The sequence below is a fragment of the Rhodnius prolixus genome, unplaced genomic scaffold (assembly GCF_049639745.1).
Source record: "Rhodnius prolixus isolate KJV_2025 unplaced genomic scaffold, Rpr scaffold_10, whole genome shotgun sequence".
NCBI classification, from domain to species: Eukaryota; Metazoa; Arthropoda; class Insecta; order Hemiptera; family Reduviidae; genus Rhodnius; species Rhodnius prolixus.
This window is the reverse complement of record NW_027411615.1, coordinates 24,989,652-25,008,754: the sequence shown is the minus strand read 5'-3', so window position 1 is coordinate 25,008,754 and position 19,103 is coordinate 24,989,652. Positions and strand designations below refer to the sequence as shown.

The 19,103-nt window shown below is 31.3% G+C and overlaps 2 protein-coding genes across 8 annotated transcripts in view; both read left to right on the top strand.

Moving 5' to 3' along the window:
• Msp300 (Muscle-specific protein 300 kDa) overlaps window positions 1-10,372 on the top strand; it is a 242,910-nt gene extending 232,538 nt beyond the window's left edge. For 6 of the 7 annotated variants that reach the window (XM_074133140.1, XM_074133145.1, XM_074133146.1 and 3 more), the window contains 16 exons: window positions 16-233; window positions 885-1,191; window positions 1,263-1,397; window positions 1,470-1,615; window positions 2,838-3,039; window positions 3,689-4,012; window positions 4,094-4,288; window positions 4,880-5,077; window positions 5,197-5,381; window positions 5,520-5,558; window positions 5,886-6,060; window positions 6,150-6,350; window positions 7,211-7,345; window positions 7,628-7,870; window positions 9,124-9,164; window positions 9,574-10,372. In XM_074133140.1, coding sequence (XP_073989241.1) covers window positions 16-233; window positions 885-1,191; window positions 1,263-1,397; window positions 1,470-1,615; window positions 2,838-3,039; window positions 3,689-4,012; window positions 4,094-4,288; window positions 4,880-5,077; window positions 5,197-5,381; window positions 5,520-5,558; window positions 5,886-6,060; window positions 6,150-6,350; window positions 7,211-7,345; window positions 7,628-7,870; window positions 9,124-9,164; window positions 9,574-9,787 — 2,958 coding nt within the window. In that variant the 3' untranslated portion in view covers window positions 9,788-10,372. The remainder of the gene's footprint in view (window positions 1-15; window positions 234-884; window positions 1,192-1,262; window positions 1,398-1,469; window positions 1,616-2,837; window positions 3,040-3,688; window positions 4,013-4,093; window positions 4,289-4,879; window positions 5,078-5,196; window positions 5,382-5,519; window positions 5,559-5,885; window positions 6,061-6,149; window positions 6,351-7,210; window positions 7,346-7,627; window positions 7,871-9,123; window positions 9,165-9,573) is intronic. The other variant, XM_074133141.1, reaches the window with a different exon arrangement.
• A 927-nt stretch (window positions 10,373-11,299) lies between these two features.
• On the top strand, window positions 11,300-18,746 carry Taldo (transaldolase). Its single transcript, XM_074133215.1, has 8 exons — window positions 11,300-11,553; window positions 12,982-13,105; window positions 13,796-13,903; window positions 14,574-14,705; window positions 15,888-16,013; window positions 16,373-16,509; window positions 17,209-17,319; window positions 18,434-18,746. The coding sequence occupies exons 1-8, from the start codon at window positions 11,487-11,489 to the stop codon at window positions 18,601-18,603; spliced, it is 975 nt and encodes a 324-aa protein (XP_073989316.1). The 5' UTR covers window positions 11,300-11,486; the 3' UTR covers window positions 18,604-18,746.
• The last annotated feature ends 357 nt before the right edge of the window (window positions 18,747-19,103 follow it).

The following is a 19,103-nucleotide window of genomic DNA, read 5'->3' as shown; positions in this document are numbered from 1 at the left end:
TTTACTAAATTACAGGAAGTGGCCAAATCTGTTGAAGAACTCACTGATGAAATAAAAATGCTAGAAGATCTTAGAGATAAACTGAAAGATTCATTAAGTCCATCTGAAGTGAAGTTAATGTCGCAGCGTTGTTGGTTAATTTCTCAACAGCAATGCGATCTAAGCCATCAATTGGCCATGGCTATTTTAGCCATAGAGGATCGACTACAATTAGCTGTATTGTTCGATAAAAGGTGATTATATTATTTGTATTATGGTTAAAAATGTTTTTATGTAAAGCCAATACAATTTGAATATAGATGATTGGTTGGATTTTATCAAATATAGAATCAATCTTTTTTTTTTACATTACTGTTACTTCAGAAAAAAAAGTATGGCTTCATTCATATTTTCAAAAATCAGAAATTTTGTGGCCCCATTGAGTAAAAAAAAAGTGATTTTTAGAAAATAATCGAACAGAACATATTTTTTTTCCAATAAAATTCATACTTCATTCAAAGGCTTTCTGGCGGGTAGCCACAGAGTTCACTAAAATTTACATCATTCTTTAATTTTTATTTGTGACAGGCTCTCTTACTAAAAGAGCCTTTAAAAGTTCAGCAATGATTAAAAAAAAATCTCCATATGAATTGTCATTTTTCTTTCTATATTCATATTATGGCTCATTACCTCTTTTCACCTGCATTCTTCACGTATTTTTCTGTTTTTCTAAGACCTGCTGTAACCACCTCAGGACTTCTCTAGAAGTAGAACTTTGCATCAATGCAATCCATAGAGCCTCAAGTTAGGAGGAAAAAAATTATCTTGACTTTTTTAACTGTTTTCGCTTTGTTTGTACTAATTAATCATGTTTCCTACACTAATTGGCATCTTCTTTATTACAGATTAGAAAGGCTTTTAACTTGGGCTGGCGATGTAGATGTTAGATTGGAGCGCATGACAACACAAGGTTTTGCTGACGCTGGTCAGGCACTGCGCAGACTAGAAACCGAAATACAAGCGGAAACAATATTGAGAAAAAGAGAAGTAGACTGGTTGAATAAAACTGGAGAAGAACTGTTAGCTGTTGAAAATCATGGTTCCAAACGAGCTAATCAACTAGAATCTGATCTTGCCAAACTAAAGGAAATATGGGGAAATGTTTTATCGAATACTGATGCTAGGGCTGCAAAACTCAGAGCTATAATACAGGTATTAATTTCTGAAAAACTATTATGGTTACTAAATTGTGAATTCGCCATTATCTGAGTACTTTTTTTTAGGGTATATCAGATTTGGATGTCCAGATAGAGGAGTTGAGAGCTTGGCTGCAGGAAATTGAAACGAAATTATCGCAGCCTATTGTTATTGAACAAGCTAAAAAAGAACATATCGATCAGATATTAAAGGAACACGATGTAAGGTTTTGTTGATGTACCATTGATTTTAGAATTAGTTCTTAGATTTTATTAATTTTTTATTCCTTGCAGATTGTGCAAACTGAAATAGAAAAACAGAGTACTAGAATAGGTGACGTGCTCAATTTGTGTGAACTTCTCTTGAGCGACTGTACTTCGTGTCACATCTCTTTAGACAATGAGGGAATAACTTTGGCCATGAGTAATCTAGAGAAACGGTTAGCAAATCTTAATAAATCAAAATAGACCATATTTAATTATTTCAAGAGTGTAGGCTAATTTAGTAAAGAGATAAGTAGTGCCAACTTTAAATGAAACGCAGCAAACTGACCTGTATAATTTTATTTCGATAAAATCCTGTAACAAATTATACACTTCCCGCTTCTCTATTATTTTTTGTGACGGCAAAAAAAAAATATACTATTTTTGGATGGAATACGTGCTTTTTCAACTTATAGTTGTTACAAATATAAGTGAAAAGTTTTTAAAATGCTAATTATTATTATTAAACGTTCATTTGATAGTTGTATTTTAGATGTAAAAAGAGATTATACTATTAGTTTAATCATCTCTATCTATCTATCTGCGTGTAATTAGCCTTATCATCTATCTGCGATGAATCTTCCATCTTCTTTTTGCTACTAGTCATCCAAACTGAAGGTTTAAACTTGTAACCTCAGTTTTTAACAAAAGTCATGTAAATAACATAAGAATGTTTACAACAAAGCGAGGTGTTGAACGGCAAACCCTGTGAAATTTAACTGTTCCATAAATTTACAACGACGAGTAGTCATTCGGATGATCTTAGGCATTCTCCAGCCGCTACAATCTGACGAATTACAGATATCTCATGAGTCACCAACAACCAGTGTGGGTTTTGTCAAGAAGAAGAAGGAATTGCGCTGTTCATATTGTGTCAGTGCGAAAGACTTGTCTGGCACAGACTGCGGATTTGGAGAACAACTCATACCTTCACACTTAGCCTAGGAATTTCTCATATGACTTCTAAGTCTGATCGAATAGGCAGGGCTGGAGGAGGCGACTTAACGCATTGGCATAGCCCCCAGCTATCTTCCTCTCCTCCAGAATCTATCTGAATGTCCAAATGTAAATTTACATAAAGCAGTTCGTACTCCACACATTTTATTGGTTTAGCGTTTACCAGTAAAATATCTAATCTATTCAACCAAACAGTGTACCAGAAATTTTGGACTGAAATGTTTTCTTCTACGTCAAATCATTTTTATTTTATTTTTTGTTTTATTTGTGTAAGTTGTCTACATTACTGAAAAAGGTACAATAATAGCATTGGATTAGGCATCCCTACTTGCATTTCTAAAATTATTCATAAAGTCTTATATTATTATAAAACTGCCTTTTTATTTATTGGAACTTCTTGTTTCAACAAACATTTTATTTCGAAATTATTAATATTTCTAGATGGAAGATGATTTGCATTAATTCAGCCGAAAGAAAATCAGCTATTTTCAGTTTATGGACCAAAATCCAGCAAATAATGAAAAGAGTTCAAGAACAAAGGACATGGTTAGAACAAATGAATAAACAGCTGAATGAGCAAGAAATTCTGTTTGAGAAAAACTGTTACATTGAAAATGTTTCACAAATTAGTCAAGATTTTGCGGTGAGTTCATTTTAATTGTATACATATTAAAAGTACTACTTACGTTGGTATATACCGTTTGAGACGTAATTATTATGCTAACTAATTGCCGTTTAATTAATAATTGAAAATTTGAGCTTACATGATAAATAATCCTTACAATTTTTGTTCTTTGGCCTCACCAATAATTCTCTAAAACGATATACTCATAGTTTCTGCAATGCTGTTTTTAACAGGTTGATTACTTGGTAAGTGCAGAGAACTGAATTTTCTCTTTTGTATAATTATATTCTCGCTAACTTCAAAACAAACCTCTATACAAACATCTACAGAGGTAAAGAACCAGTTCGAATGGAATAAAGAAAACAAAGACGGATTTAAAATCATGCTCATATAAAACAATCGTAATAATTGCAACTTCTTTTTCGCTAATCTCAAAATCATTTGATAGCATTGTTGCTTACGTTCCTGTAAGTGCTTCACTACCTACGATTTCCCAAAAAAGAAAAAAAAATCACAAAATTGCTTTTGCTTTTCAAATTATAACCAAAAAACAAATCCGCATTTTATTTTGTCTGGTATAAACGGGATAGGTATCTAATAGATTTTAATGTTTTTCTCTGTCTCTGACAAGGCGCTCCCTATAATTGCTTATAATTTTCATTTTTAGAATTTAGAAAAAGAAGTAAAACAAGGCATAAACGATAGGCTTGTACCACTAGACAGCATGTATAGGCACATATTAAGAGAATATACTTTACCAGAAGAAGTAGCCGGTTTACCTGAAGAGCTTTTTGAAATAGCAGATTGTCTATTGAAAAGAGCTAGTGAGAATACAAGAAATTCCGAAAACAGAACTGTGCAAATTGAAAGATTTACTAGAGCTCAAGCTAGGGCCGTTACAGCCATGGCTAAATGTGATGGTTTGCTTACGATGGCTCAACTTAGCATTGATGAAGGCACTGTACCTCCCGATATTGACACTTCTATTAAGGTTCGTTTAGATATTAAAGATATCTTTAGATTATAAAAATTTCCTTATTCAACTGATAATAATTTTTTGTTCACTTTTCAGAAAATCGAATATGAATTGAAAGAAGAAGCCGGCACTTTAAGTGAAGCTGATTCTAGCGGGTTGGAAGTTATGCAATGGACATGTGATCAGGATCTGGCTAAAGTTCAGTCCTTAATTGATGAGTATCAAATTCTATGGAAAGATATCAATGGTCGTCTAGCATTATTGAAAGACTCTATCATACTGCCCAAACAAGTACGCACATTTTGACAATTTTTATTCTTTATTTTAATTACTCCAAAATTCCACATCTCCTTTGTCCAGTTTTTGTAGCAGTACATGTGACCTATTCTCCGACAATTTCTTGCAGTAATTTCCCTATTATTTATTTTGATCTAGTAATTCCTAAAATCTATTAATCATAATTAATTGCTGTAGCATTCATATCTGAAACAAATATTGTTTATTTTATATCCAACTTCTCCAATAAATCCCAATAAACATAATCGACTTATTTAGCTGTGGATTATCTAATTTGACTGACATGGACCGTCATTAGTAGCATTTTAAAAATCAATCGGTAATCTTTGACGGAACCCCTACGCTAACCTATTATAAGCATAAAGGTTCCAACTTCTAATTTATCGCTTCATTATAAACCAATCATAACACTTGCAACATTTTTTTTTAGTCCAAGAATTGTTTATATTAGCACTTACACGTAGTATAGCAGTGTCTATATAGAGACTGTGAGACATTAAACATTCTAACTATCTCTGAACTACTTTTCATCTTCTATGAAATATTTATAAAACAAATTAATTAAAGGATTTACACAATTTTTAGGTAGCCGATAGAGGTGTAGAAGTTAACACACTTAAATTTGAAATGGACCGAAGTACTCAAGTGGACACTCTGGGATGGAGTACGCCAATGCTGCGCAAAGATGCTTATATAAGTGAACTGCACAAAACTTGCACAGAATTTGAAACACTTCTAATTAGGCTACAAAAATTAGAACAATTGGATACACATCAGAAAATAGTAAGATATTTTTTAAATTAATCAAATTTTAGTATTTTTAATACAAATTTATAACAGAGTGTTAAGTTCTAAGAGGAATAAAACTCTTGCTAACCACATGGATATATCATCTTTTACAGAGCAAATGTATTGGCCAATGCGTATCATCTTTTGAATTGGCTCAACATTTAAGTCAAAACTTGAAAGAACAGTGTGAGGCAACTGATAGTGAAGCTTTGGTACCTAAACTCAAATCACTCGGTGAACAATTTTCTAAAATAAAACAACAGGCGCAACAGAAGTTACAACAGTTACGTGAAACAAGGTAAGTTGTATAATATATATATATTTATTGTTTTTTAAAGTAACAAAACTTAAATAACTTTTACTTACCAATGTAAATATTACCTTGTTTTGTATTTATGTCAAGCGGTAGAGATAGTGAAGTTAATGATTTTCGCAGGTCTTCCATTTTGGGATCTTATAAATTCTCTTGTAAACAGTTAAGTCACAGTATATAATGCATGTGTAAAAGCCTTAGTTGCCTAAGTATTCCGCATTTTAAATAGCATGTTATATGAGCAATGACTTGTTCGCTCAACGATAAAAATTACTAGGAGGCTGCCCATCTAATGGGAATTCTCTGCTCTTTTATGGATAAATGTACACATTTTTAAAAATTTTTTTAGATAAATAAGAGCAAAATTAAGAGAACAGGAATGAGGGCTGAATGCATTATTGCTTAGTTTTGAATTTTATGATTGAATTATTCATTCTTTTTGTTATTTATTCCTTTTTTTTTTAATGGAAAAAGTATTTATTATGTTAGTGCTCATGGTAAGCTGTCGTGCCCATTGTGTTCAAATAAGAACTGGAAACAACTCGATAATGATCTATGGAGATTGGAACAGTGGTTACAGTTTGCTGAAGGCACATTAGCCTCTCAACCGTCAACACCTCCAACATCTATAGAACAACTGGAAGATGCTATACAAGATCAAAGGGTAATTTTGCAATTTTTTTTAATTTTAAAATTACTTCAAAGCATCTCATAACACTTAAAATGCTGTAACTTATAAAATTTATTTCATAGGAATTACTTTTGGATCTTGACAGCCATCGAAGTTTAGTTGTTTCGATGAATATAGTTGGCACGCATTTGGCAGAACATAGCGACAGTGAAGAAAGAGCTCAAGAGCTACGAACAAGATTAGCAAGGGATAATGCAAAATGGGATCAAGTATGTGAATCAGCTGCTGCCTGGCAAGCGAAATTACAGTTAGCTTTAATACAGGTATTTCTTTGTTATTATTTATTTTATTTTTTTGTGTCTTTTAAAAATTTGTGGAATGGAAAAATAACTATTTTCTTAAATGTCCATCAAAACAGAGTACCCTATTGTTCTCCAATTAAATCATTTTGACTTCATGGCCATGCGTATTCGATCCCTTTCATGTAGCTAAAATTCATTATCAAAATGAAGAGAGTGATAAAACCTACAAATAAAATATAATTGCCTAATCGAAAGAGAATTCTATCTAAAATTTTAACACATTCTAAACATTCTTAGAAAAAACAAAAACACTTGATTTTGAATAAAAAAAGATTAAAAGATGTATTCGACGAAGGGATTGCTTTCATTTCTTGAAGGATTATCCATCACTCTTCGTTCCTTTTCATTTCTTATTAGCTCTAAAGACTACGTTAGGAACTAAACGAAGTTTCTTAGTACAACAATGAATAAAAAATATTGTAATAAACAACACCATAAGCCCTAAAGATGACCTAGTCCCTAGGTCGAAAGCTCGGCAAAAATAAAAAATTGGTGACAGAAATTAGCAATATTCTTTCTTCCTTTTGAATTAATTAATCAGTCACCAAAAACAATGAACAATAATACCAAAATTTAAGAAAAATGTTCTATGTAATTTACCAATCACCCTGTTAGAAGCCATATTGTAATATCAAAGGACCTTTTCATTGATTGAGCGTAATACCCACATCTCTACATCTTACAGTTCAGCGTTTCAAATAATAATTTAAAAAGGCCTTTCTTCAGTATTTTACATTGACCGTATTTCTTTAAAAGTAAATGAAGATTATTAAGAAAAAAGTAAATAAAAGATAACTTATTTTAAGCATATTTCTTTCCAGAATGAAGAGTTCCATGAAACAATAGAAGAAATGACAGAATGGGTAGAAAAGACAGAACAGACCGTTCGTCAATCTGAACCTATAGATCTTAACGAACCATCTCATCTTATTCAAGCAAAATATGATAAATTTAAGGTACAAATATATTTTAAATTGAAAACAAATAAATAATCTGTCATTTATTTAAAAAAGTGAGGGTATTGGCAGATAGAATTGCAGCTGTTAAGAATAAATATTTTGGGAATGAATAAATTCCGAAGTTAATACTTCGAAATTCATTACTTTTTAAGACATTACTTCGAGTCATTTTGTGTCGATGTTGGTGGTTGTATGGTAAAAAGCCAATGCAAAAAGAAAAAGGATAAAAAATGGATAGGCCAAATATTAAGAGTTGTAACCGTAAATTTTATTATTCAGGAACTGCGGCATGAGCTTGAAAGATGTGAACCACGAATAATATCCCTAGAAGAAGCTGCCCGTCAAGTGCTTACCCATCAGCAAGAAGACAATACATCAGCGAATTTGTGTCAACAAAGATTAACTACTTTAAGATTAAGATTGCAGTCTTTATCAAGGTTGACTGTTTTATATATGGGTAGATTAGCTGGTGGAGCGCAAGCTTCCGAAAGAATTCCAAGTCTTGATACACTTTCGCAACAGGTATGAAATTATTACTTTAATCAAGTTTCACCTAATTAGAAATGTGTTTGTTAGAAAACATTCTTTAAGGAATGAGAATGCTCTAGTGACGCTGTTAATTATTTGATCTTGCTCTAAATAAATAAGAGAATATATTAATTTTTTTAATGGGAACTATGATTCTAAATTTTCGAAATGGCCTTGTAGATCTGTGAACGATCTACTAGCTACTGTTATTGTGAGTGAAAAAATTAGCAATGATTAGAACTAAAAGGCCAAGTTTTTGAGTAGGACTTCAAGATTGCCCATTTTCCTCCCTCCCAAAAAAACAACGAGTAAAACGAACAGCTATACGTAACCTCCGAGTGACGCATTTCCTTCAAACTTCAAAGTAATAAAATTAAAGAAATATTAGCTAGCCGAAATGAATTTTTCATATTTGGGACTATTAGAAAGAGGTCTCGGATTTTCTATATGACCTCTTTCACCCCATCAGTGAAAAATCCCACATATGGGAACCGAGAGACCTATTGCATGATAATATGTAGGGAGCCTTTGAAACGTTTTCTGTTGACCAAAACTTACTTTCGGAGACCTTGCGAACGGTGGACGGAAAAGTGGAGGGATATCCTTTCACACTGTCAGAAGTTGAAAATCTATCTCTTACAGTGTCATATTGTTCACATTGCTTAATACCCAAAATTACTTATTTGACTGTAGAAGCTATCTCTGTGAAAATCTTTGTCTGAATATAGAGACCAGACTAGCTGCTTGAAGAGAAGTTTGTTATGACCTAAATTTAAGTCTTGGAGCATTCAGTCTCCTTTCACTATATCCAATGTACTAAATTCTCTTGTTAATTATATAGTCATTGCCTTAGGTTTTCATATAAGTAGTCAAACGAAAATTGCAATTTAGAATTCTATTGACAAAATATTCCAATCAGTTTATGATGCGTTAAATAATGTGATACATTGTAGAATTCGTTTAATTTAGTTGGCTGCATTTATATATGCTTTAAGCATTTTGCCTTCACTATTTTGCACTTTAATTTTAAATTAAAAATTATCAATTAAATAATTCTAAAAATTGTTCAATCTTGACAACTAAAAATAAAATTATTACATTTAAAAATTGTTTCCATAATTTAGAATTAAGTAGAGGATTGTGCAAAATTATTTCTAAATTTAGCGGTTGGTGTTTATTAATTTATTTTCAATATTTGCACCTCACTTTTTTTTTATTTATTGGTTTATTTTGCTTTTTTATTATAGCTCTTGGATAGCACTTCTCAAGGCTTGGAAGACCAGTACAAGTAAGTAAAATTCACTTTAGAAATAGAGTAGTTTAAATAGCATTATGATTTAGAAACACTATGTGCTGAAATTCAACTTTTAAAAAATCAACCCCAATAATAATTTTCTTTTTAAAATATCAAAATTTGCTTCAATAAAAATATAATGTGGGTTAATTTTTATTATTTTTAATGGCGCGATATCATCTGAGACATATATGCGCCCTTTTTTATATTTGATGCTTTTACTAAATTTAGATGAAATAATATATTTATTTCCCTGGAACGTTCGTAATGTTTTAATCGTCTACTTTTTCCGTTTAAATTTAAATTGTAAAGGATTATTATTTATTTATTTATTTTACAGATATAGCTGAATACATGTTGATATATGTGTTTATAATTTATAATATATGTTTGTTTCTTACAGTGGCAACGAGGTTGACACAAGTACGCTCGTACGGTGTCATAGATTCTTCGGTCGAGTGATGAGAGCTTCAGTGCCAATTAGTGCATTTTTACTGTTATTACTTGGTGCTGCTTCATTATTGCCAACTACTCAAAACGATTTTTCCTGCTCGAACAACCTATTTTACAATTTGGTTCCAATATTACGATACCCAAATGGTCACCCACCAATTTAAAGTGAAAAAAAAGTCAACGTATTTGATTTTTAAAGATGTTTTTATTTTTCATATTTGTTATTCAATTCTAAATATTATAATTGTTAAAACGCTTATTGTTTTCTGATTTTTATTGTATTCTTAAACTGAAAAACCGAGGAGTAATCTGTTTCATTATGTTTGTTTCATAAAAATGTGTACAATTGTAAATTTTATATTTGTATCTTATTTGTTTTATCAGTTTTGAGGAATAACTCCTCGGTCTGTAGGGGGCGTAACGGACATACTGTTTTTATTAACAATTTATTGTTGAATTCTAAGAAATAATTGTAATTAGAAAAAAATATATATATATGCCTAAGTTCATGGAATACATGTATAAACTGGGAGAATGTAAATAAAATTTTAGTGGGCAGGGAGAGTGAATAAAATGGGGTTCAAGGTTTTAATTTTGAAATGCTTTAAATTTTATAATTAAACATGAAATATTAAATAAAAACGTGCCTACATATTTAATAGCTTAAGACACATCTTTAATATATATTAATTAGAGATTAAGATCATTTATATAAAAATAAGAAATATATAAGTTCTTGAGTAAGTGTACTATTTTCCCTTAAATTTCTTTTTATTAACGGTCTGTTAATGTTGCGAAATTTATGTTCAGTTTCTGATTAAATTAGGTTTGAAAAAAATAACGTACAATTAAGGAAGGATGGAGGAGCTAGATATATTTCTATTAACTTTTGAGCAAAGCCCAATTAATCATTGAAGCCGAATGAAAACTAAAAACGTTTCAACAATTGCTTTCAATGATAAAAGCGTTATTAATAAAGATTTCATTTCTGAAGGAGTGTTATAAACAAAATCAAATAAGAAATTCTTTCAAATTTCGTCGATAAATAAAATTCTGACTATAGCAAATGATGAAGAAATTTAAATTTTTTGGAACACTACCATTCTTTAGTGATCTGTTTTCCTCGTGCTTTCATTCTTGATATTTCGACTTAAAGTTAATTACATACATACATACAAATTTTGAGTTTGCAAGTGCCTTTGATTTTCTCTACCTAGGAGCTTCATAGTGCTCACCGACGTAATGGTCAGTGTTGCCTGTAAGGAGAGAACATTGTCCGGAGGCCGGGTGTGAACTGAAGAAAGTTCTACAAAAAAGTAGAAAGTAACTTTTTATGGAGTAATCTTTTTCGAAATTAATAACTACTTCGTTTAAGTCGCGAGATTGATTGATAACGTAATCTTGTCTGAGAGAGACCTATTCAGAAAGGTGCCATGCATTAAAAAAAAAATGCTTATAAAAGATTCTGGTAGCAAGCTAGCTTAGGGTTCTCTATAAAAACTTTTCCTACTAAAGAGTGATAAATTATTATTTGAACTTTTTTTTCCCCTCTCACTTATTCCAGAATAATCTTTCAAATAGGGCATTTAATTACGTCATAGAGGAGTGATTACTTTCAAAAGAATTAGGCAATCTACTTTCATTTTTTTATTTTTTCAATTGTAACCTTGTAACCTTTTTCTACGATTAACAACATAGTCAAGGTTATAACAGTAATACTAACATGCTTGCGGCTAAACTCTACTTAGTTGTTTATGATTAAGAAACAGTTTCTCTTTTTTTTTTGATACAGTTTCGTAGTTATGTGCCTTTAATTATTTATAGCTCAGAGTATATTCAAGTATATCGAAAGGAAAATAAACAATGAGTACATCTCTGGAACAGCTGAAGAAACTTACAACTGTGGTAGCTGATACAGGGGATTTTGAATGTAAGCTAAATTATTGTATACTTTTCTTTCCTGATATAAGAAGGTATTACAAATTGTGGTCGCTGTAGGTTCAACTACGTGAACGAGTTATCAGATTTTTTTTTTCTGCAGATTATAGTAGTCTCGTCTTGTTTACTTAGTTTTGATTTGTGTATAATAATAATAAATAATAATAATAATATACATTTATTTTAGAAGATATAGTACATAATATTTTTTAACAATGTATAAAAGGCATGGCTAACGCCGTCTGCCAGGATTTGTGTATCATTGTTGTGGTGCATGAAATATAATACTTTAATCAGCCATTAAACCTCAGCAATCAACTGCAGATACTTCATATGCATGTTCGTTCCTAATTTCTTGAAATTTTTTAAATCGATCATAGAACATTTCTAAGTGCATAGCAAACTATTAGCAAAATATATTATTTTTGTTCTGACCTCTCGGGAAAAAGTTATTGTCCAACTTTCGTTACTTTCTATCCAATTTGTTTCATAGTACAATTGCTACATTGTATCCACTATTGATACAATTCTATAAATTTTTTACCAATCCACTTGTTCTAGAAGTGGCTGCATAACTTCCTTGATCTTTTGAACTTACAGAGTGATAGCTCATTTACGTTCAATATTTGTTAATTCATAGTCGATTTAATGTCTTTTTAACAAAAACTTACAGTTTAAAAAGTTAAGAATAATTACTTTTTATTATTTTTGGTGACTGATTCATAGTTTCAATAGGATGAAAAAATAATTGCCAGTTTCAGTCATGATATATTTTTATTATGCCGAGCTTTCGACCAAGGGACTAAGTCATCTTCAGGGCTAAATTACAATGTAATATTTTACATCATTTACATCTGTCCATGAACAGACAAGACAGAAGACACAACCAACCCTTTATGGACATACGGAGCAGAAGTGGGGGCTCAACCAAACCCTTTAACTCCAAACGCCTTCAGACTCTACAATCTAAAATCTTACGGAAAATCCTGAATGCTCCGCACTACATTTCTAACCTTACCATTCACACTCATCTTCACATCCCTTTTGTAACCGATCTAATAAAGTCTCGCTACCGCAACTTTTACAGCCTCCTAGCTCTCCATCCTAATCCTCTTGTACAACTCTCCTCTCCTAACCTTCCAGACAATCCTTCTCGTAGTTAGACGCGGAAGTGGCCTAGGGACCTATTGATGTGAGTTATTCCACTGAGAAAGAGTTCCACCAATGGGTGGTTGCTCTTATATGACTTTCATGTGAATTTAACCAGATTCATCAAATTTACTTGATGCAACACTTATTGTAGTTGTAAATATGGCAAATAAAGTGAAAAAAAAAGAAAAAGAAATAGTGAATAAATTTCAATAAAAGTATGGAATTAAATACAAGACGGAAAATAATGGAGTCTGTTATTTCTTTTTAGCAATAAGCAAGTACTCTCCGACAGATGCTACTACAAATCCTTCACTGATTCTACAGGCTGCAGGGTTAGGGAACTACAAGCCACTTCTGGAAAATGCTGTCGATTATGCGGTTAAAAAAGAAAAGTGAGTCTGAGCCTTTTTCCTTTTTTTGAGGGGCGCCAGCATCTGAGGTCATTTGTGCCCAGAGCTTTTCCGGCCTTTTTTTTTTTTTTTTTTTTTGTAAAAAAATGATTTTGTGTAAAATGCACCCCTCGCCAAAGACAAATGAAAATAGGTTGTTCCTTCTACAGTTTACAATCTAAATATAAAAATTAAGTTTCGAACATTAAAAAATAATTTTAAATAAATCCACATTTTTGGAATAAAAAATCTAGTGGCATTAAATGCTCTGGTGGCAAAATCCGATCGATCATGAGATAGCATCAGGCGTGCATCAAGTTCTCAAAGCAATGATTTCGACGTCTTTAATGAAGGCAACATTTAGACGAAATTTGTTCAGTGGCCAAAAGGAGGATACAAGGAAAAAAAGACGTAATATGCCCAAGTTGAAATCTGTAAAAAATAAATAAAGTATATTGTACAAAGTTTAATACTTTTATTAGAGAGAATGAAATTTTAACATTTATTTAAAGCGCTTCAATAATGCTCGAGCCATTTAATAAGGTCTTCCCCTCACTTCGGAAGCTAATACCATTAAATATACTGCATTATTTTTATCATTATTATTGAATTATTGAGTCTCCTCAAAAAAAAAAAGTTATCGAGGGCAAAAAACGTGCAATATTGTAAATTATATTTATTTTTCTGTTTTAGAACTCTGCAAGCACAAGTGCAATTGGCGATTGATAAACTAGTAGTTCTATTTGGCGTTGAAATACTTAAAATCATTCCAGGGCGCATTTCTACAGAAGTTGATGCAAGGTAATTTTTTTGTACCTTTCTCATATTACTTGTATGCGATTGTATAAAAAGTATTGCGATTATATAAAATTTTAGAAATACTGTTATTGGTCCTAAATACTGTTATGTCTCCTCTAAATTTTAAGTACAATTTTTTAGACTTTGATCTTAGAGGTGTTTGTATTAGAAATTTTACCCTACAATATGTAATAATATTCTCCAACATATTTAATGTATGTACATATTGTATACATAAATGCTGTTTAATCATAGCTTTTATTTTCTTCTTATTCTAAGACTGTATATTTTTTCTTGTAGCACTCGAGAAGTTATTGATACAAGTTTCCCTTACATATCACTTGTATGCTGTTATTTGATTTAAATGGGTAGGATGTAGCTGGGGTGAATATTTAATCTTATGTGAATAAAACTTCTCCCAACCAATATCTCTAAGAAGTTTCGGGAACTAACAAAATGAACCGTTTACTGGTCTATACAGAGCATTTAAATTTAGTAAGAATCTTTCAATACAAAATGACAATGTGATTAAAGCGCGTTTTATCTTTAAGTAGAAGTATGTAATCTCTCCTAGAAGGTTTTCAATGAGAGAAATTTGTGATAGTTTTTCACATTAATTTTTGCATCATCCAAATTAACATATTTATCTACAAATTATGCAATTTTGTTTCAGATTATCATTTAATAAAAATGCCAGCATTGAGAAAGCTAAAAAGTTTATCGAATTGTACAAAGAACATGGGATTTCCAAAGAGAGAATTTTGATAAAATTGGCTGCAACATGGGAGGGAATCGAAGCTGCAAAGTAAGTGCATTCGGTTGTAGCTAAACCTCTTTAATTTTTTTTTTTTTTACATCTTAAATTCATGTAGAGTTGGTAATATTGCTGAACGTTATTTTTTGTTTCTTATGTTTTGTAACTATTAACTCCAGCCAGGAGGAAATGTACTAATGAGGCAAAAATATGTTCTATTCTTTTCTTAAATCCACATAAAAATGACAATTTTTTTTTAAATATTTGTATTAATAAATAATTGTCCGTGTGAGGTACAATATTAAGGTTTCTTCTAGAGTGCCCCTGGTTACGTACACTTTTCCTATTGCATAATTAAGTGGAAAAAAGTTGACTAAGAAGTTGTTCTTCAGGTAACGATAAACTGTCTTCATGGATGAAATTTGTCAAAGTTATTTTAACAGTTGCAGATTCTACAGTCCATCTAAATTCAGTTACAAGCAGTGAATATGATAACTTTGTTAACTTTCAGAATCAAGAAATCACTTAGTAATTCATGTACAATGTAAGAAGCTTGAAAAACATTAGATAAAAGTTCAATTTATCTACCCAGTACTTTTTTACACACCCTCATTTAAACTTGCCGTTTTTTTTTTGTTGAGTTCGCCCTGTAGTCTGTACAGAGTAATAGACTAGAAAGTATTTGATACTCGTAAAATGAATAAGTCGCCGTATGAAGGCAAAGTATGGTATTTTACATATAATGTAAATAAGTTGTCTGGATGATGTACTCGTATGAGCAGATCTATGTTGGGAAAACGGTATGTACGCTAAACTCATATTTGTGAAAGCTCACCGTAATAGATCTGTCCTTTAATGAGATATAATCCAGTTAATTATATTGGGAGTGTACTTTCGTTTATGTAATAAGCAAACACCGTTTTGTTTGAAGCAATTTTCCAAAATAAATTGTTTTTATATTTTGCGAATCGATTGAGACTTAAGTACCATTTTATTGAAAATTTTGTATTTTTCAGCCATTTTTGTGTGTATCCTAATTTATTAAAACTTTATTAAGAAAAAAAGTATTGCTAGCACAGATTTCTTTCAATCGCTTGTTCCAGTTTTAATTTTCTGTAATTACTGTTAAATATTGAAGTTACGTTTTTCTACATTTGTTATTTTACTATTACTTTTCTTTCGACTACCATGGTGTAATTTAATACAATTTTATTCTATTTTTACAAATTATAGAGTACTCGAAGAGCAATATGGAATCCATTGTAATCTCACACTAATATTTTCGTTTTGTCAAGCGGTCGCTTGTGGAAATGCAAACGTCACGCTGATTTCTCCATTTGTTGGACGTATTTTGGATTGGTGAGTGAACAGAACTTGTTTTTTATGCACAGAGAATATGTGTGATAACTCATAAAGTTAGATTTTCATTCCAACTTCATGATTTTGCATGTTACTGTTAACATCATTGATATATTAAAGAAGTAGAAAACAAGTTAAATGTTTTATGTAATCGTATTTTCTGACCAGAGAAGGACGAATACTATTATAGTTGAAATTATTAAAAAGATTATGTAACTTACCTATATGTCTAAAGAAGGGATGATAATTTTAAAGTAAGTTGGCACTATTTTAATCAGCCCTAAGAATTAGCCTTTTCTTTAAATATCTTGGACTCGAACAAATTAATGCAAAGTACTTCGAATTATTAACTGTTAAAGGCATATCCAGAAAACTGGTAAGAAGTCTTTTTTACCAGAAGAGGATCCCGGTGTGAAATCTGTTACTGAAATTTATAATTATTTCAAAAAGTTTGGCATCAAGACTGCCGTTATGGGTGCTTCATTCCGTAATGTTGGTGAGTTATTTCAATTTTACTTTATTTGAAAAAATATTGTTATTTATATTGTGTTTGCATGTTAAGAGCATTCTTTTTTTTTATTCGGTATTTTAACTTATATAAGTCAAACTTTCTTTAAACATCTTACTTCAACTATGAAAGTAATTTTGATACAAAGGAATTGTTCCAGAAGATTTTGAGTTTCTCTACAATTTTATGGTACTGTGGGATAACGTATTTAAGTGCATTGCTACAATTCCTACCTTTGAAGAAAATAGAGTGACTTTATAATTTATATGGCTTTCTCTTTAAACATGAAATTTAATTGAAACAGTATAGAATAACCTCTCTTAGGAGAGTTCCTGAACTTTGCTTTAAACTGTCTATTTTTTTTAATTAAAGTGCTTCGGTTGTCAAAGGGCATTATAATTATTATCACATACAAAGTTGTGACGTAAAACCGAAAAGTGTTACTCCTAACCATTTAAATTTATTCTTAAAAATTATTTTTATTTGAATTATTATTATTATAATTAATTAATGTAGCCGATTTTCTGATTAGAGCATCAGTTATTTTTAAAGTTGGAGACGCATCAGTTTCTTTTTAGGAATTTGAAGCGAACCAATATTTCCTCTTAGAGCAAGTACTAAAGAACGGATGTTGAGTATTTTTTTTACAAATTTTTTATTTTACTTTACAATTCTAATTATTTGCAGGTGAAGTAAGAGAATTAGCTGGATGTGATTTGTTGACAATTAGTCCAAAACTACTGGATGAACTGAAGAGTTCCACTGATTCCGTTTTACGTAAATTGGATCCCAATTTAGGTAATATTTACTAAATCTATATTGGCTCATTTCGATTGGTTAATAAAATTATTTACGCCTTAATGTAGAAAAGAGAAAAGCCAGCAAAGCAAGTCTTCCTTTTAAAAATACATTTTTAGTGCTCCACGATTCGGGTATTTTGATGACAACATACCTGGTGTAGGGCGCTTTCGGAACTCGAAATGTAGTTCTAGTAAAAATAAAAGAGTACTTCTCATTGTTGGCCATTGCCGAACATCCTCCTCTTCTAATTTAAGGTCTGACAAATTATATGAACCAATCCGTTATGTTTTCTAGATGCAGGGCCTGCTCTTGACTCTATTTTCTCCTTGCTAACTAAGGTAAAACATTTGGATAATACAGTGTGATGCATTATTTCCAAATGCCCGATTCGTTTAGTCAAGTTTCAGTGGCTACCTAGAACTTTTTCATTTGTTTTTGTTAGAATCCAAGCCTTGCAGCATTATAACAATAAAAATAGTCAATAACAATAGTACGTTTGACACGGCGAACCATGATTTCTAATATGCAAACTTTTTAGCTTAGAGATCTCTTTAGATTAATAGAAGATTCAGTCAAAGCTCCTTTGGAAGGCTCCCTTCCATTACCTGTAATTTTTTCCTTGTTTGTTGATTTTGGCGATCTTCCATCTGCTCTTTGGAGGGGGAGTTCATGTAGGGGAAGTTAAGATCATTTGGTTTTATGCTGATAATCTCAGTACCTTACAACGCAACATTAACATGTTAAAGGAATATTGTGCTCTCTGGCTATTGGAATCTAAGGTTATAGTTTTGGAAAAGTGGTATGTTAAAATCTAGCGATGGATGGTTAATACTGTCAATAATTATAAATACCTTGGGTTTACATTGTCATCACGCTGTTTCTTTTTACAGCATCTGTAGGAAAAAGTTTATCTTCATCTTAGGGTTTAAAAGTAGAGTTTGGTCAAATTTCTTCGAACCAAACAAATTACAGTTCCTTCCAAACATCAAGTGCATTATATCGTGATACGTTCCGTTAATCTGCTACGAAGTCCTAATTCTGGGTTTTAAACACTGAAGTGTAGGTGTAGATTCAAATATACCTTTTGATATTGATCAAATTATGTTTACAGCTTGCCATTTGCCAATTAATCAAGTAGAAATGGACGAAGCCACATTTCGATGGATGTTGAACGAAGACGAAATGGCTACAGATAAACTTTCGGAAGGGATAAGAAAATTTGCTGCTGATTCTAAAAAACTTTCTCAACTTTTAGAGAATATAATTACACATAGAAAGTAAATGTATTTTTCTATTTAGTTTAAAGAGAAACCTTAATTTTTGTAAACTATTTTTGTAAAAAAGTAAAATAACCGATTTTGTCAGATGAAGGGTAAAATTTGGAAATAAGGGAAAAATAAATAAGGGGGAATATTGTTTAAAAATTGTGTGCAATTTTCCTTTGTGTCAAATTTCCATAATTGAGCTAAAAAATTTGCTTGAAGATTGGCTAAACCCAAATAGTCACATAAATTGCAGTTAAATTGTTTAAAACAATTTAAAAAGTGTGTAAATGTCAATGTTACTATGCCTATGATTTTATATGACACGCTTTAAATTAAAAAAAAAAAAAATTAGAGAAGGGATTCGATCAGTGGTTAGCTATACTGGATTCCATCGCGGAATCTAGCTGGTGGCCCTTAGATTTGCTCTTCCTAGGAGTTCGGTGATAGACAGTGCTGTCTATAACGAGAAACACTTTCGTAGGCCGGCAGTGCACTGTAAAAAGCTCCAGGCGCCAA